This window comes from Gadus macrocephalus, chromosome 19 (assembly GCF_031168955.1).
Source record: "Gadus macrocephalus chromosome 19, ASM3116895v1".
NCBI lineage: Eukaryota > Metazoa > Chordata > Actinopteri > Gadiformes > Gadidae > Gadus > Gadus macrocephalus.
The window spans coordinates 15,167,904-15,184,485 of record NC_082400.1 but is presented as its reverse complement, the minus strand read 5'-3'; the positions used below and the strand labels follow the sequence as shown (position 1 = coordinate 15,184,485).

General features: G+C 44.9%; 3 protein-coding genes across 5 annotated transcripts; 2 read left to right on the top strand and 1 right to left on the bottom strand.

The window, feature by feature from the left end:
- The first annotated feature begins 204 nt into the window (after window positions 1–204).
- On the top strand, window positions 205–2,946 carry LOC132447592 (dnaJ homolog subfamily B member 9-like). Its single transcript, XM_060038440.1, has 3 exons — window positions 205–355; window positions 708–950; window positions 1,269–2,946. The coding sequence occupies exons 2-3, from the start codon at window positions 734–736 to the stop codon at window positions 1,835–1,837; spliced, it is 786 nt and encodes a 261-aa protein (XP_059894423.1). The 5' UTR covers window positions 205–355; window positions 708–733; the 3' UTR covers window positions 1,838–2,946.
- An 836-nt stretch (window positions 2,947–3,782) lies between these two features.
- akr1b1.2 (aldo-keto reductase family 1, member B1 (aldose reductase), tandem duplicate 2) lies at window positions 3,783–11,407 on the bottom strand. Of its 2 annotated transcripts, XM_060038438.1 has the most exons (10): window positions 11,158–11,405; window positions 10,224–10,391; window positions 9,807–9,923; window positions 8,841–8,918; window positions 8,187–8,309; window positions 7,374–7,480; window positions 6,992–7,073; window positions 5,612–5,695; window positions 4,379–4,461; window positions 3,783–3,983 (listed from the first exon to the last, which is right to left on the bottom strand). In XM_060038438.1, the coding sequence occupies exons 1-10, from the start codon at window positions 11,221–11,223 to the stop codon at window positions 3,941–3,943; spliced, it is 951 nt and encodes a 316-aa protein (XP_059894421.1). In that variant the 5' UTR covers window positions 11,224–11,405; the 3' UTR covers window positions 3,783–3,940. The 2 variants fall into 2 exon arrangements, with proteins under 2 accessions (XP_059894421.1, XP_059894422.1); XM_060038439.1 differs by lacking the exon at window positions 3,783–3,983 and having other exon boundaries at window positions 4,375–4,615; window positions 5,549–5,695; window positions 11,158–11,407.
- Window positions 10,979–16,290, top strand: LOC132447588 (protein regulator of cytokinesis 1-like). Of its 2 annotated transcripts, none has more exons than XM_060038435.1 (3): window positions 10,979–10,997; window positions 13,900–14,560; window positions 14,728–16,290. In XM_060038435.1, exons 2-3 carry the CDS (start codon window positions 14,036–14,038, stop codon window positions 15,847–15,849), a joined length of 1,647 nt encoding a protein of 548 aa, XP_059894418.1. In that variant the 5' UTR covers window positions 10,979–10,997; window positions 13,900–14,035; the 3' UTR covers window positions 15,850–16,290. The 2 variants fall into 2 exon arrangements, with proteins under 2 accessions (XP_059894418.1, XP_059894417.1); XM_060038434.1 differs by lacking the exon at window positions 10,979–10,997 and adding an exon at window positions 13,106–13,270.
- Window positions 16,291–16,582: the final 292 nt, after the last annotated feature.

The window sequence follows — 16,582 nt, the reverse complement described above, 5'->3', positions numbered from 1 at the left end:
GGAAGGAGTAGAGTCCCAAAATGTGTAGGGAATAATAAAGAAAGAATAAAACCTGAGAACAACAGTTTGGAGCGGCATTCAGAACTCAACAAAAATAAAAGAAGACAGGCTTCCGGATTGCATAACGGATATGACGACAGACCACATCCAGGAGCAACGCTGTTCCACGTGCAATTGGTGTCGACCAATAGCAGACGTCGCAGCCCTTGGAGGTAAGGACGCGGACCAATAGGACTGCGAGTCGTGGTGTTCCGGCTCTGGAATGCCGCCCGTCCACTTTCGACCACCTCGCCTCAAACAAACAACAGCAGTCGATGGACGGATCCCGCGGGTAGCTGTCACCGCTCCACTCCAGGTAACCAAACCAGCCCTTATATTCTCGAATATACCTTTTATGTGATGGCCCTGTCTCAGCCACAAAGTTGTTTAATAACCAAGACCAGAGTTACTAGTTATTTGTTTCGCCAAAGGATGTTATTATTTTCTTCTTTTTCTTATTCTTAGTATGTACGTGTACATCTGTGTGGCTCTGGCAGCGTCACGTGGTCATTGTTTTTCTTTTTTTTTAGTTGCCCATCCATGGTTTAGGTCTCCTTTTTCTTTTAAGTCTTCGTGTTCCATGGTCGTTGGCCCATTATGGTCTACATATAGAGAAGGACAGGCCAGTGATGAGCCACCTGTCACCAACCCCTCCTCACCCCACACAGGTCACGAAGCGGGTAAGGGTCCGACCATGGCCACGGCTCACACAGTTCTGCTGCTAGCAGTGTACATCCTCCTCATCACGGAGTTCCTGCTGGCCTCCCAGGACTTCTACCACATCCTTGGGCTGCCCAGGGACGCCTCAGAGCGACAGATCAAGAAGGCCTTTCACAAACTGGCCATGAAGTACCACCCCGATAGAAACAAGAGCCCAGACGCCGAGTCCAAGTTTAGGGACATAGCCGAGGGTGAGTGCTAATGTGTTGCCCCGTTTCCTTATTGCTTACATTTTAGCGGCAATTTATTGCTGTATCGACTGACACTGTGCTGCGCTTACTTACTTCGCATTAACTTGGAAAACTTGGCTTAAAAATTATGATTTACGCATGATTTTAAAACCGCATGAATATTTTATGGATATATTATATTGATGCTTCTAAACCAATGGGAATGGGCAAGCCCTGTTATTCTCGTCTCATGGTCACACACCTGGGCAGTTAGTGTGTTTTTAGCGCCGAGGCATCGCGGACGTCCAATCATGCGTGTGCCTCCCGTCTCTCCTCCAGCCTACGAGACGTTGTCGGATGATAAGAGACGGTGGGAGTACGACCAGCTGGGGGGTCAAGGCCCCTTCCCCGGGCGGGGCAGCGACCACAGCGGCGGGGCCAGAGCCGGCCACAACGCCAACTTCCACCAGTACTTCCAGTCCTTCAACTTTGACGAACTTTTCAAAGACTTTGACCAGTTCGGACAGCCACACCACAATCACAACCGGCATCACCAGCACCACCACCACCCCCACTCCGACCCCCATTCCCAGGCCTACGCCCATTCCCAAGCCCACCAGAAGAGACACTTTGACGGACACTTCCAGGCCCACCAGGAGGCCGTCGACGCACACAAGAGACAGTTCCAGCAGGGGGGCTTTGGAAGAGCAGGAGCAGGAGCAGCAGCAGGAGCAGCAGCAGGAGGGGGGGGGGTCTTCGACAACATGTTTGAGGACCTGGAGAAGATGTTCTCGTTCAACGCGCACGGGTCCAGCAGGTTCCAGGGGGGGACGGGTAAACAGCACTGCAGGACGGTCACCCAGCGCAGGGGCAACTTGGTGTCCACCTTCACGGACTGCTCCTCCTAGTACCCCCCACAACCATAACAACGCTCTTCTCATACCCCTGGCCACGTCCAAGCTTTCATTAAAACTTCTGGTTGAGGAACTTGACGTGACTTTAATTGTAGTGGGGTGGTTTTAATGTTAGGGTCACCAAGAACAAATCTTTTGAATTAGGTGGAATTTTTTTCCACGACTGAGTCAAAGCAATAGCTCGTACGGTTTTCATTCATGGAATTGCGACTTCAACTCTAGGCATAGATTAATTTTTTGGGGTTTTGTTAACATACATACTTTGGCTTTGCGCATTGTGTGCATGTGAAGGTGAACCTTCGCTCTCAGGTTGGACGCAATATTTGATATGATTTTTCATTGGAGATGTTGAAAGCTTGATGGGCCATGGAAGCAATAACATCCAATTTAGACTATTTCTTCAAGCAGTCTTTTCTACCACTGCGTAATAGTACGCACGGCAATATCGCACCAACATACCCATCAATCTCTTTTTTGAAATTGTTATATCACAGCCTTTTGTAGAGGTTGTTATACACAAGCAATTACAATCAAGTGTTTTTTTGTGAAATTATACAATCATTTTTTTCTCTTATGAATTCAGTGTTTGAATAAGAATAAGACATTTTGTTTTGGATTGTCGTGGTGTGAAAGTGGAATTTTGTAACTCGTGAATGGTCATGGTTTATCATTGCCAACTGTTACCTCATTTAAGTAATTATTTTCTTCTGCAGAGTCTGTCTGCCTCATCAGTCAGGGAATTAACTACAGGAATATCCCAATGCTGTGGTTCTACAACACCTATTATAACTTTGGCATGTTAGCATTGCTGATGCTTGATGGTACCAATGCATTTTATTTTGTAATGGTAATTGGCTACTAGACCATGTTCAAATGTGATGACTGGTCACCAAGGGGCGAACACAATGGTTGGTTACTTTCCTGTACTGACATTATGTGCAATATTTGCTTCCTATGCTCTTCCCAGACAGTGCTGCATGACAGTGTCATTGTCGAATGTTTGCACTTTGTATGCGTGTGTGTCTTTGTTGCATTATGTCTGTATGAGTGTTTGGTGAATTAAGAAAATAAACTGCAAATTGTAAAAGCATTTGAAATCAAAAGCTTAGTTTCTTTTATTATAAAAAAGAATACCCAAGATGTTTCTTTTTAGTATACGTTCAAAACGGGTTTAGTATACGTTCAAATAGAGTTTGGATTTCGTAAGGCAATAGCTTCATTATTTCCACACCTTAAGTATTTAAACCACTTTGGAGTGACTATTGCATTGTGTCGATAACCAATCTTGTTTTAATTGTAGGAATTATATTTCAGGGCAGACTTGATCTAAATCAAAGAAAATGAACCAAAGCAAAAATGTTACGTTCAAAAGAGGATAAATTGTATTAAGTAATATGAAGAATCCTGAATATACAGGAGACAAATGGTATAACTGATTAATTTTCCTTAACTAGATTGCGATTATACAACCAAATTGTTGCACATCTGTGGTGTGAGAATAACAACCAATAGGGGGATGAGAACTTTAAAAGAGTAAACTGTTAAGAGAAGCCTGATCATTGATAAGCCCATCCTGTCCAACCTGTGTCGCAATAAGGTGCACACATGGAAATAAAATATGAGTCGTCTTAGTTTGCAAAGAAATGGCTCTAGAAGATGCGAAATCAGCGCAACTTCATTTTGAGTTACATTCGCTTCCATTTCAAAGTGACCTGAATTCAGATGCATATTTAAGTTAGCGTTAGACACGCCTACACAGCTACCGGGGATGGTACCCAATATATGACCCCCAAGTTCTAGCATACTGAAATGTTTGATTTTTTAACAATAAATGCTTGTTTTCACACAGGTCCTTTAATGATATATCCCTCAAATGCATCCAGCTCACAAATCATTGGGGAAAATTTGACTTCATAAAAAATGACATACTGACAAAAAGTACACATCACAGTTTAATTTTTCTTTCGGGGACCTTTTCAAAACAACGTTTAATGATTCAGGGGAGTGTAACAAACCCAGATGTGTCAGTAAACTCAAGCAGACGTGTGTGCGCAGGGTGACATTGGAGTGCATGTAGCTGTGCGTGCTCACTCCCGCCTAATACTCAGCGTGGAACGGGTAGTCCTTGTGATTCTTGCTCCTGAAAGTAAATCAGAAAGAGAAAAGATGCATTGGCAGCCTCAAATTTAAACGTTAAAAAGGTCCCATGACATGCCACCAGGTGTGAGTGTGTATAGCCTCACAAGCCATTTTGAAAATCTGCCCCTTATGACGTCACAAGTGGGCATGTCCACCTAGCTGTGTGACGGATAGGTGTGGCATGTCATGGGAGCTTTAAAAGTTTTCCATGTGACACTTTATGCCCTGCCTCGGTGCCATGCGTCCCCAATTCTATCAATCCTTTTTGGGTTACACCCTTTCGTCGTCATCCAGGTCGATTCCCCCGTGGGTTTCGGAGCCACATGAGTGAACAATTGAATAAATGACACATGACATGATGTAAGAGCTCATTCTCAATTTGGATAGGCATCTCACATGGCCAGAGGGCAGCATCTCCAGTTCCTGTTCAGTCCTAATATGGTCTTCATTTCCTCCTCAGTGAGCTCAAAGTCATACACCTGTGGAAAAACAGAGAAATACATTATTTGACTATGAACAACTCAATGTAAAAATCATATGTAACATACATGAAGTGGACTGTAAACTCTGCCAGAATATAAATACAAATAATACGTATTTTATACCCACAGTAGCCGCGTTTACATGGCACATCTGATCCGCATAGATTTCTATGCGGCATAGATCTGTTCCTAAAATGTGTTCCGAATGTACTGTAGGCCTATACATGGCAGTAACAAAAGTGTCCGTTCTGTCTCTCGCGCACACCTGACACATCTCTGGACCGGCAGTGACATAATGGATGTCTTATCACTATCGGGGATTTTAAATTAGATTTTAATGAAAGCACAGCAGGAGAGAGCTTTTCTCTGCCTGCTCCTTCAATTAAGAAGGAGGACGACAGCGCAGCAACGTCAATTTCTCGTCAGATCTTTATATTTACCCTAAGCTCCGCCGCAAACAAGAGGAATTTGGATGCGAGTCCGCAGCCAAGACTGGTGGGAGAGAATGGTCTTACGGGAATTTAGTGACCAGGAATCCTCGAAGGTCCAATTGCGAACTACTGCAGCTGCCATCTCTCTAAGTTAAGAAGTATTTTAACGTTCAGCCTGCAAAAGTACTAGTAGTAGCCTACTAATTTACAGTTATCTCGGACGAACGCGGACACTACGATACGCGAACACGTCATTAATAAACACCCATGTGTCCCGTCGCTTAGCAACCGGACACGCTTACCGGACGACTTTTACGGAGTGATAACAAAGACGTGAATCAGGCAATAAATCCACTTTCCTTGACAGCGGTGAAGTTCGGTGTGCTTAAAAGTACCGACGGAGCTCAGTGGACCAATTGCGAACTACTGCGGCTGCACTAAGTTAAACCCCAATCTATGCGGAATAAGTGTATACATGGCGATTTAAAACGGACTACACCACCTCTTCTATTCGGCATAGAATCTATGCCGAACAGATAATTGTATTCCGAATGAGGCGTATACATGACCATTTTCTATGCCGCATAGAAATCTATGCGGCATAGATGTGTCCATGTAAACGCGGCTAGTGTGTCAAACAAATGACAACACACTATAATAAGGCTCATTCTAATGATGAATGATAATTCCTATAATAGTGCATTCGTGGCTGGTACCTGGAAGTTCTCCTGTATGCGGGAGGGTGTGACAGACTTTGGGATCACCACCAGGTTTCTCTGGACCTGGAACCGGATCAGGACCTTTGAGGAGAACGTGGAAAGAACCGCAGAGGTCAAGAGGTCATTATTCAAAACATTCAACACATTCATCTAAATAATTCAATTCAATTTCATTTGTATAGCACTTAATCACAGATACAGTCTCAAAGGGCTTAACAGGCCATATAGGGTTTACATGTGGTCGATAGGGTTTACATGTGGTCCATAGTGTTTAAATGTGGTCCATAGTGTTTAAATGTGGGCGATAGTGTTTAAATGCGGGCGTTAGTGTTTAAATGTGGTCGATAGGGTTTACGTGTGGTCCATAGTGTTTAAATGTGGGTGATAGTGTTTAAATGTGGGCGATAGTGTTTACATGTGGTCGATAGGGTTTACATGTGGTCCATAGTGTTTAAATGTGGTCGATAGTGTTTAAATGTGGTCGATAGTGTTTACATGTGGTCGATATTGTTTAAATGTGATCGATAGTGTTTAAATATGGTCGATAGTGTTTAAATGTTCTATTCCCTCACTCTCCACCTCATCCCTAACTCTCCACCTCAAGCTGGTGTGTAGTGAGCGTTCTGGCACCGATTGGCTGCCGTGCATCACCCAAGTGGGTGCTACATATTGGTGGTGGTTAGTGAGGTCCCCCCTTCACTTTAGGCGTCTTTGAGTGTTATTAATTATTATTATTCTTCATGTTTAACCTCTGTTTTCCTTTTATTCCTAGTCTGTTTTACATAGTTTTGAATGATGACTATATGCTCTGTAAGGTGACCTTGGGTGTCTTGAAAGGCGCCTCTAAATTAAATGTATTATTATTATTATTATTATTATATATTTATGACTCCCCGCCCCCCTGACACAAGCCCCCCAGAGGGCAAGAAACTAGAATTAAAAGTCACGTTCGTCGTTGACATAACGCAGACATCTCCGATCTCGCCATTTCTTGAAACCATTACAGGGAAGAATACTCTAGCCATGTCTAGATAAAGGATATTAACGCGTTGAGTTCAAAGCACGCCATCCACCTATTAACGTTACATTCAGGAGTTAATTGAGTTAATCCACCAGCTCATGAAGACTCGTATGTTGTCACACGGGTCACATATGGTGATAGAACACCATATACAGTTACAATAAAAATCACTTTTTACCCTCATTTAATTCTATAGCTAGTGAGGTCCATGTTCCTGTTTTTCCCCCCACTTGCCAATTAAATTCCTCTCGGTACAAACTTTCATCCACAAACCACTGAAGGCTGATCTGCCGAAGCCCTGAATCCCGCATTCAACAACCGTTTGTATCTGGCATGGGGAGTGAAGTGCGTTGTACCTGGGCTGTAGTCTTCTTGTGTTTCTCGCCGATGGACTTGATGGTGGGGTCTTCCAAGAGGGCGGGGTCACCCGGCTGAGCCCTGAAATGATTCCACGTATGCGGACGTAAAACAGTTCAACATAACTGATAGCTTGATAGAAGTTGACTGTCCTAAACGTCACTGTATTGTGCTATCTAACAGGCGCTGTGTGTGTATTTGAGTGTTATGGCATCTCACCAGGGGCTGAGTGTATTTGACTTTGTTTCTCTAACTAATCAGACACGGTGTGTATTTGTCTTCGTTTTGCTAACTAAATCGGACACAGTGTGTATTTGACCGTGTTCCACGAGCTAACCTGTACGTTCCTGAATTTCGGGCTACGTGTTGTGCACAACTCACCCTGGACGATCGGGGGAGCCCAAGGGGCTGTAGGCCGTCACTGCGATGCCGTGGGAGTTACAGTAATCGATCAGCTTCGCTTGATTCAGATACGGGCTGCACTCCACCTGAGGCACACGGGAAAAGGACATGGAACATGGATAGAATTAGTCTGAAAGGTTGCATCAGCGATATTGGGTGATGACGTCACTTCTGTTGGTATTTGAAGCAAGATCCAAAACAAACCGAACCAGCTCGCCCCTCACTTCCGTGTTCCGTGCATCCAGTAAAAACGATGATGAACGCAGCGCAAAACCCCACAACACCCACCCCTTGTCGGTGATTGGTTGCAATACAATTCAGCGGATCGTACGGGAAGATCTGATTAATGTGATTGTTTATGTTTCGGCCTAGCATCGCTGATACTGGGTGGATGTCAGTTGATATCCAGTTAAACCCATGAGCCCTTAATGTTGTACGGCTGATCATTTGGCAAAGGCTTTTTTAAAAAGTGCAACAAAATGGAAATCTTATGTAACTGTAATCATCATGCAGGTATCAGGGGCAAGCAGACCTACAGATAACATTTGGGGCGGTCGAAGACACAGTTGTTTGCCTTCAGGCCACCAAATGCCCAATATTGTCACTTTCAATAAACCAACAAGAGAAGGGTAACTGAATTTCGGCTTCTTGCCTGTGTCATTTAATCCAACTAACGCTCACAAAATGTCCCCAATCGGGTTGTGTGCTTGCTTCTCCCCGTGGCCACACTCAAGTAGCCACAGGGCTCAATTTCCCACGTATCATGTCGGGAACCAAAGGGTCTGGGCGTACCTGGTTGTTGGCCGGCTTGTACTTCAGCCCGGGCTTGTTGAGCACAGACTCCACCTGCTGCTTGTTGAAGTTGGAGATCCCGATGGCTTTCACCAGCCCGGCATCCATCAGCTCCTCCATGGCCTGAGCGTTTACACAGTCAGTTAACACGCTTTATCCAAAGAGACTCCCATATCAAAATCAGTCGTTATTCCAAAGTGCTGCATGAGCAGGTTAAAGAAAACACACTGAAAAACAACTGGGCAAGGTGCAGGTTAGCTAATATGAGTCCAATGATAAAAGGTTTGATTATTATTTAAAGTGATAATAATAATAATAATAATAATAATAATAATAATAATCTTTGTTGCTTACAGGGAATCCTATTGTAAGTGCTTGGCACTTGTTTTTATGAACATCCTGCCTGTACCGACCGCGATATTTTTCTCTTTCTTCTGATAAATGTACACATTGTTCTTTGGATAAAAGTGTTTGCTAAATGTGCCCTAAATGTTAATGTAATAATAATAACCAGATAGAACTGCAAAGTAAGTTCAAGTTCAACACAAAAGCCCAAATCAATAATGTGAGCATGTCATGAGTGGATTGAATAGCAATGGACCAAGCTAATCCTTGTTGAGTGTGTCCATCACTGCCTAGCCGTGGTCAGCGTACCTCCCATGTATCCAGGAAGTCAGTGCCGCTGCAGATTGGTTCTCCTGCAGCGTCACACGGGAAGAGCTCACCCCCGGCCTGGAACAGAACAACAACAGGTCAACATACGTACACCAGACCACTCTGATGTTGTAGAAGGACAGCTACGTATGGCTAAGTGTTACGGTGTCCAACAAACATAAAATCAGCAGCCTTCGGACAACCCAACATAAAGACAGACAACGTTTTTTTTGGGGGTAAAACAATGTTTCATGGTTGACAATGATCGTAAGGTTTCGTTCAAGTGAAACCAGTAACAGCAACCCAAAAAAATAACCCCGTCGGCAGAAAAGGCCTGGGTGGTTACCACATAACAGAAAGGGAAGAATGCAAAGGAAAAACCTCACACTAACTGCCTGGGAGGTTCGGCTTATCTAACAATCACCCAACAATCAGGGTGAGCCAAACAGCAACCTGCGGCCACAATGCTCTGCCTCCAGGAGGTGATTTATATGATTGAGTGCAGGACGCAAAAGCAAGACATTAGTGCAAAACCAACAAAAAGAGCACAAGACCCAGCACTACCACGTAACACTAAGGTAAACACAACATGGATGGCTCGGGCACACAAGAACAATGGGAACACAATCTTATTAGAGCCCTGGCATAGAATAGTACCCAGCGGATGATTTGGTGAGCTGTCATACTCTACTTATGTATGTAACTTAAGTCTCATTGAGAATTAACCATTTATTTTACACCTCGCCAAGACACAAAAAAAACACAGTAAACCCAACATTAGAAAATATTGTTTGACCCATTCAATCGGGCAGAGAAGAAGAAAGACCTTTAGATAGGGGAAGATGGTTGCTTTGTCCCTACTCCTGCTCAAGAAAGAGGTACCGACCCAACCCAAGTGTTGCCTTGTGAGTTCATTACAAAACGCTCACCTTTCACCCGGGGAAAACAAGTCAATCGTGAATCTACCTTGTAGCCCATGGGCCAGTGGACGAGGTACAGATCCAGATAGTCCAGCTTCAGGTCGCTCAGAGTCTTCTCACACGCTCCTCTCACCATGCTCTTGGCGTGGAAAGTAGACCACAGCTGTCGAAGGGTTAAGGATAAGGCATCATCAGTCAGGCAGTATAAAAGGTATAAACAGCTGGCCTCGGACCCAGTAGGTGTTCAATGAAGAAAGGTTTTTCATTCAATTGTATATCGAAATACCAACTAAAACTTAAGGTGTGAGGATGAGAACGAGCCATTCTAAAAAACGTGTCGTCACAAGTAGATTGATTTGGAAATGTCTTGTTGACTAATAACGCTAACACCAGGTGGAAAAATAGGGGGGCAATTACTGTAGTGTGTGTGTCAGTAAACATGACAGAAATAAGTACAACTCACCTTGCTGACCACGAAAAGATCCTCTCTCTTGACCACACCTTCCGTGATCATAGCGTGGATGCCCTCGCCAACCTCTTTCTCGTTTTGGTAGACGAAGGCCCCGTCGATGTGTCGATAGCCGGCGGTGATCGCTGCTTTCACGGCCTCCGTCACCTTACCTGGTTGGGACTACAGGGCGGAGTCATGGGTTAATGGCGCAGGTGGTCCTGGGTTCGATCCCAGAGCTGAAATGCCCTAACTTTGACCTGTTCAATAGGGACATCTATCTACTTTGAATCATCTGCGGATGAATCTATCTGTAAATTATAATAATCCTCCTATGCATATCCCACATTATTAGTTATTTCTGATCTTACATTAAAAGCTAAAATATCCTTCCTAGGTTAGCATTAAACCAGATTTGTACTTTTTCATGCAACAAACCTGTGAAGAACAAGGTTCTGATGTAAGGAAGAATGAGAGAATAATACAATATTGTGTAATAGCAAAGGAATGATTAAATCAACAATATGTATCATATAGGCTATCATATGAATTGATGGAGTATAGGGACATTTTGATGAATGTGCATAGCTTTCAAGAAAATAAAACATTACAATTGACAAACACTGGAATAAAGTAAAACAAACCATGATTTTTTTTTGACCTAATTTGTATTGATAATTGTGTCTTTATCTGTTTACCGTAAACATAAATGCGCACCGCAACATACAAATAAAGCATTGTACAAATGCGTCATTACCATAATAACCCGCGGCGCATCACATGACTGCTGTAGTAGGCCTACATTGTAGAAGGTAACAATGCAACACAAATGCATTAACATCCCCCTCGATGTTAAGTTAGAAAGTTAAATAACTAGTAATGCAGCCGCCTCTAAAGTAGTGTTATTCCCTCTCCTACATAGTTTCCTTTTTCTTTTTAATCTACGTACCTTCCATGTCCCGAGTCCCACAGTCGGCATATGAGCGCCGGTGTTGAGTTTCACAAACGTTGCCATTGTTGGTGGTCGTTGTTAGTAGTTGCGGCGACTCTGGTTCTGGTTCAGCAGTAATGCGTTGAGACTCTGAGATTCGTGTCTGCAATGCTGAAGACTCTCAAGACAGACAGCAAATGGGCTGTGTGGAGAGATTCTTCGGCCTGAAGTCAAAAATAGGTCGATTTTCGGGCATTGATTTATGATGCCTGTTTATCAGAGGAATATCGATGTAGCTGCAGACTTCAAAGTCATTACTCTAAATATTGAGGTTTTTTTAATATATGTGCACTTTAATGTAACGTACATTATTTTCGTTAGTGTTTCGTTAGTTCGTGTTTTTTACCTTGACATTCGAGATCGCCAACATTCAGACGTTCCTCTTACTCTCCACTAGAGGGAAGTATTCTCTCTCTCTCTCTCTCTCTCTCTCGAAAAGGGTTGGTGTGCCATTCTAATGGTTTACAATGGCACATTTCTCGTACAATTTGAGAAAACATTGCGTGAGTCAAGTCAAGGCTTGTGAAAGACTGATATGGAAAAATAATATGAGTCATTGCTGCATTTACAAGAAAGGAGAAGGAAACAGCAAATTCATGGTGAATATTTTTAAAAGAGTTTGAATGTACTGCCATCTTGTGGCTGATATGTGTAAAACAAGTCGTTGTCCAGTTCATTGCGAGGTACAGATGACGGCACACACACACACGCACGCACGCACGCACGCACGCACACACACACACACACACACACACACACACACACACACACACACACACACACACACACACACACACACACACACACACACACACACACACACACACACACACACACACACACACACACACACACACACACACACATATGCAGTTTAAGTCTATCAAGCCCCATGTTCTCGATGTTAATATGTTGGTTTGTCTGATTGTGTTTGTGTCTGTGGTTGTGTTTTTGTTCTGTTGTACTCTTGTGTATGTTAAGGAAGCAATGATGCACTGTGCCCAAGAAAAATTTCCCCACGGGGACAATAAAGTTGAACCTTGACTTGACATCTTATTGAAGGGGGGCTCGATAAAATGACCGGCTTGGGGGTACGTCAGGGTGTCAAGAGGTGTTTTTTTTGCTAGCAACAGACATAATGTTGGCTATCTGAAAGGTCAGAAATGGCTTCTTAAACAATAGCTTCGAAAATAATCGTCAGATTCTTATGTGCATCTATAATATTAATATAAATCCTCGTAAAATGTGCGAAACTTTTTGTTTCGTACATTTAGTGGATTTGGTTGGCTTTTAAACATGGGTTAGAAAAGTAAGGTGATTTATACAATTTGATTAGATTTGTACTTTATTATTTTCTTTTTTTTGCAACAGCAGCACACATTATAGACACATCTGTAGTTATTATTTTAATGCATCAGAAAGGAAAAATATTGGGACATATTTAGGCACTCTACGGTCAGCTTAGTTCAGGAGGTAGAATATTGGTCTTGTAACCGAAAGGTTTCTAGTTCAAACCCCAGCTCAGAGTGTTGATGCGTCCCTGAGCAACACGAGCTGACTGTCGCCTTGCATGATTGACTCGGTCGTCGGTGTGTGTGTATTAGCCTACTATTAACCGATGTAAGTCGCTTTGGTTAAAAGCGTCTGCTAAATGCCCTAATTGTAATTGTCTACATACAGCAAAAACAAGGCCAGTTTTCGCTTCTTTTGTGATAAAAAATGAATGTGAAGAAAAATAGTATTATCTTTGTGAATCATTTGAAGTCATAATTTAAGCCATATAATAACGATTATCTCGCCCGCCTGTGCGTTACCATCGGGCGGGCGGATCTTTCATCCATGCCCTGTAAAACTCCCTAAGCCACGCCCATTGGTTCAGCGTTTCAATGACGTCTTTCTTATCAACCAATGAGAGCCTCGGGTGGAGCCTGGATTACTTTTTTAAATCTGCTGGACGCGTCGGGCACTGAATCAAGACGACCGACGCAGGCGATTCAAAACGTCAACGTTTTGGTGGAAAACAGTGGTCAAGCCGTATTTATATGGAATACACCGAGACAATGCGGAAGAGGTTAGTACAAAATAACACACTAGCATTGTTTAGGCAAACTTATTTGGTCGTGACTTGGCAAACTAGACTGCGGTGGTGGACTCATCGGGACGCTGGATAAGTGCAAAGAATCTAAAGTTAAAAGTTCACTCGAACAAGGTCCTGCTCCTCCTCTGATAAGACGACAATTATTCCATTAGTGCAGTGTTGAACGACGCTCTTTTATAAAAAGTTGGACATGTACGTTAAACTGTTCCAGGAAATGACGCGACGTCAGTGAGCTTTAGTGCATTTGAATTTCAATAATTCGTATGGAATGATTCAACATGACGTGGGGACTATGGCGAGTGTAGTATAGCCTAATACTAAAGATAATCAATTCTGTAATAATGCATGAATGGGTGAGCTAGGCTTTTTCAGAAAACCCCAACAAAAGACATGTCACTGGGCCGTCCTCCAAAGATCACAGACCTGGCACTGGTTTCTATAAATGTTGAACCCCGTTCTTCAAAATTTTAAATATTTACCAATCACCTTTTTAGTGAATCTCTTCCATATGCTTGGGATAGACATTATAGCTGTTTTCCCTCATCTGACCCAAGATGGCTGAATTTGAATTAATTAATAAATTGTTTGTTTTTGTATTCCAGTGAGCTCCACGCAGCCGAATCAGTGGCTTCACTAAGCAATGCCCTGTTCCACCTGAAAGACATCTGGGAACAGGTTGGAATCCCAGAGGAACAGCGCCTCATAAGGACCGAAGTGTTCACGCAGCACATCAAGAGTATGCTGGACCTTATGATTGAGGAGGAGGAAGGCATGAAGAAACGTGTGGAGAACAGCCTTGAGACGTGCCGCAAGGAGCTCGACCAGCTGTGCGTGGAACTCGGGATGCCCGGCGTCCCTGAGGCGGCGGGCTCCACCATGCTGCAGCTGGAGAAGGACCGACGCGCGCGGCTGGAGCTCATGCTGAGGCACAAGAAGGAGAGGATGGACGACCTGCGAGCGCTGGTCGAAAGCGACGGCGACCTCTGCGACGTCCTGGGCGCCGCGCCCTTCTGCATCGACGGCGACCGCGTGCCGTCCGTGGAGCAGCTGGACGGCTTCCGCTCCTACGTCGCCGACCTCGCCGCGGAGAAGCGGCGGCGGCAGGCGGAGTTTGTGAGCCTCAAGGAGCAGATCGTGGCCTCCATGGAGGACCTGGAGAGGCTGCCCGAGAGCAGCTTCGAGAGGGACGTCGTGTGCGAGGACGAGGACGCCTTCTGCCTGTCCCACGACAACATCGGCCGGCTCAAACTTCTGCTCGCCCGTGTACGGTTGTGCGCCAGCGGCTCGACCGTGTTGATATCTCTTGTACTTTGTTGTAGATGACCTCTGCTTTACATAGTTGTGTTTGTGTGTAACGCACCAGCGGTTTTGAGATAAAAATGTAATCGTTTATCTACTTTCACCCCCCCCCCCCCCCCCCCCCCCTCTAGTTGGAAGACTGCAAGGCGGAGAACCGACGCCGTTGCGCCGCATACCGCCTCAAAATCCAGGAGCTGTGGGAAAGGCTCCAGACTCCGCAGGAGGAGAGGGAGGCCACGTCCCCACACATGGTCCACTGCAAGAAGGAGAACGTGGAGGCGCTCCGGGCGGAGCTGGAGCGCCTGGAAGCCCTGAAGATGAGGAGCATCAGGAGCTTCGTGGAGGCAATCCGCGCCGAGGTGGCCGTCCTCTGGGACAAGTGCTTCTACAGCGCCGGGCAGCGGCGGGAGTTCGGCGCGTACTACGACGAGGAGGACGCCTTCACGGAGGAGCTGCTGCTCCGCCACGAGGCGGAGGTGTCCACGCTGAAGCGGCGCTACGAGACGCACCGGCCGCTGTTCGAGGGCGTGGCCCGCTGGCGGGAGAACTGGACGCTGTTCCTGGAGCTCGACCGCAAGGCCAACGACCCCGCCCGGCTGAACAACCGCGGCGGGAACCTCCTCAAGGAGCAGAAGCAGAGGGCGGACCTGCAGAAGAGCCTGCCCAAGCTGGAGAAGAGCCTGAAGGCCCAGATCGACCTCTGGGAGCAGGAGTGCGGTGGGCAGTTCCTGGTGGACGGCGGCCAGTTCGTCGACTACATCAAGCAGCAGTGGGCGGCCTTCCACGACGAGAAGGAGAAGGAGAAGACGGAGAGGCTGATGAAGAAGACCAAGCAGTTCGAGGAGGAGGTGAGGTTCGGAGCGGCGACGAAGACCCCGTCAAAGAGGCGCCTGGCAACGGTTCCCACGCCGAGCAAGGTGAGGAAGTTCAACGTCGCTGCCACCCCCAACAGCACCCTGAGCTCCGGCTCTGGGAGCACTATCTGCCAGAGCGCGGGGTCCCGGCCGCCTCTCGCCGTCAAAAATCTGTCGGTCAACGGAAAGGCGTCTCACACGATGGAGCGGAACAAGGGGTACACCACACCCCTCCCCGATAAGAACACTCTGAATGTCGGCGGCGGTGGCGGCGGCATCAAGTGTCAAGATAACCACGACTTCTCGATCGCCGGAACCTACTCTGATTTTGCGCGCGACCTTTCGAAGGCAACTAAAGCTGAAACCAACCCACTGAACTCCACCTGCAGTCATCACTGATTGATCAGCAACCGGGAGTCGTCCAGCTCTTTGGTTTGGCATTGTTTTTATCTTTTATATATATATATATATACATAGGCTTCTCTTTCTCTTCTGTTTATCCTTTATTCTTTTTTTCGCTTGCATAAAAATACTGTGTATGGAATTATACATTGGTTTGATTGTTTCCTTCCACGTTGAATTTCGTTCATAGAATTTGTTGTAAAATCTGTTGTATTTTAGTAGTCATGGCTGGAATAATATTTCCTGCAATGCCAATTTGATTGTTTATTAAAATATTAAATAGCCCTTTTTTTTTTCTATCTTTAATTTTCAAGTTGCTTTCCTATGGCTGGAATTACAACCTCATTGCACCTTAAAGGGACACTGTGTAATATTTTAAGTAATTTATTACCTCAAATCAACGTATTCATTTATAAATAAGTCCTCATTGGTGTAAAATGATCTCTGCCAAAAATCGCACTTATCCTCCTGAGCGAAGAATAATTAATATGTAGTTACATAGGACGGGTGAGCTTCATGGAGGCTTCCATGTTCTTCCGGACTGCCGAGAGGGACAAAAGCGCTACGTGTTAAAGGAAATGCAAACGCGTTTTCACTCTGAGCCAGCGTGAATGATGACTGAAATAATTCACTATCTTGCTCGAGGAGTAATTACTCATACATCATTAGCTTACACTAATGATTCAATGCAGTTTGAAATTTGTTTGAAATAACGAACCTCATCATCACT

Coding starts and splice junctions, on each gene's coding strand:
- LOC132447592 (XM_060038440.1), top strand. CDS start 734: ATGGCCACGGCTCACACAGTTCTGCTGCTAGCAGTGTACATCCTCCTC. Junction 951..1,268: donor GTTTAGGGACATAGCCGAGG/GTGAGTGCTAAT, acceptor TCTCTCCTCCAG/CCTACGAGACGTTGTCGGAT.
- akr1b1.2 (XM_060038438.1), bottom strand. CDS start 11,223: ATGGCAACGTTTGTGAAACTCAACACCGGCGCTCATATGCCGACTGTG. Junction 7,074..7,373: donor GGCTCCCCCGATCGTCCAGG/GTGAGTTGTGCA, acceptor GAATCATTTCAG/GGCTCAGCCGGGTGACCCCG. Junction 5,696..6,991: donor ACAAGAAGACTACAGCCCAG/GTACAACGCACT, acceptor TTCTCCTCAAAG/GTCCTGATCCGGTTCCAGGT.
- LOC132447588 (XM_060038434.1), top strand. CDS start 13,242: ATGGAATACACCGAGACAATGCGGAAGAG. Junction 13,271..13,899: donor ACCGAGACAATGCGGAAGAG/GTTAGTACAAAA, acceptor TTTGTATTCCAG/TGAGCTCCACGCAGCCGAAT. Junction 14,561..14,727: donor TCAAACTTCTGCTCGCCCGT/GTACGGTTGTGC, acceptor CCCCCCCTCTAG/TTGGAAGACTGCAAGGCGGA.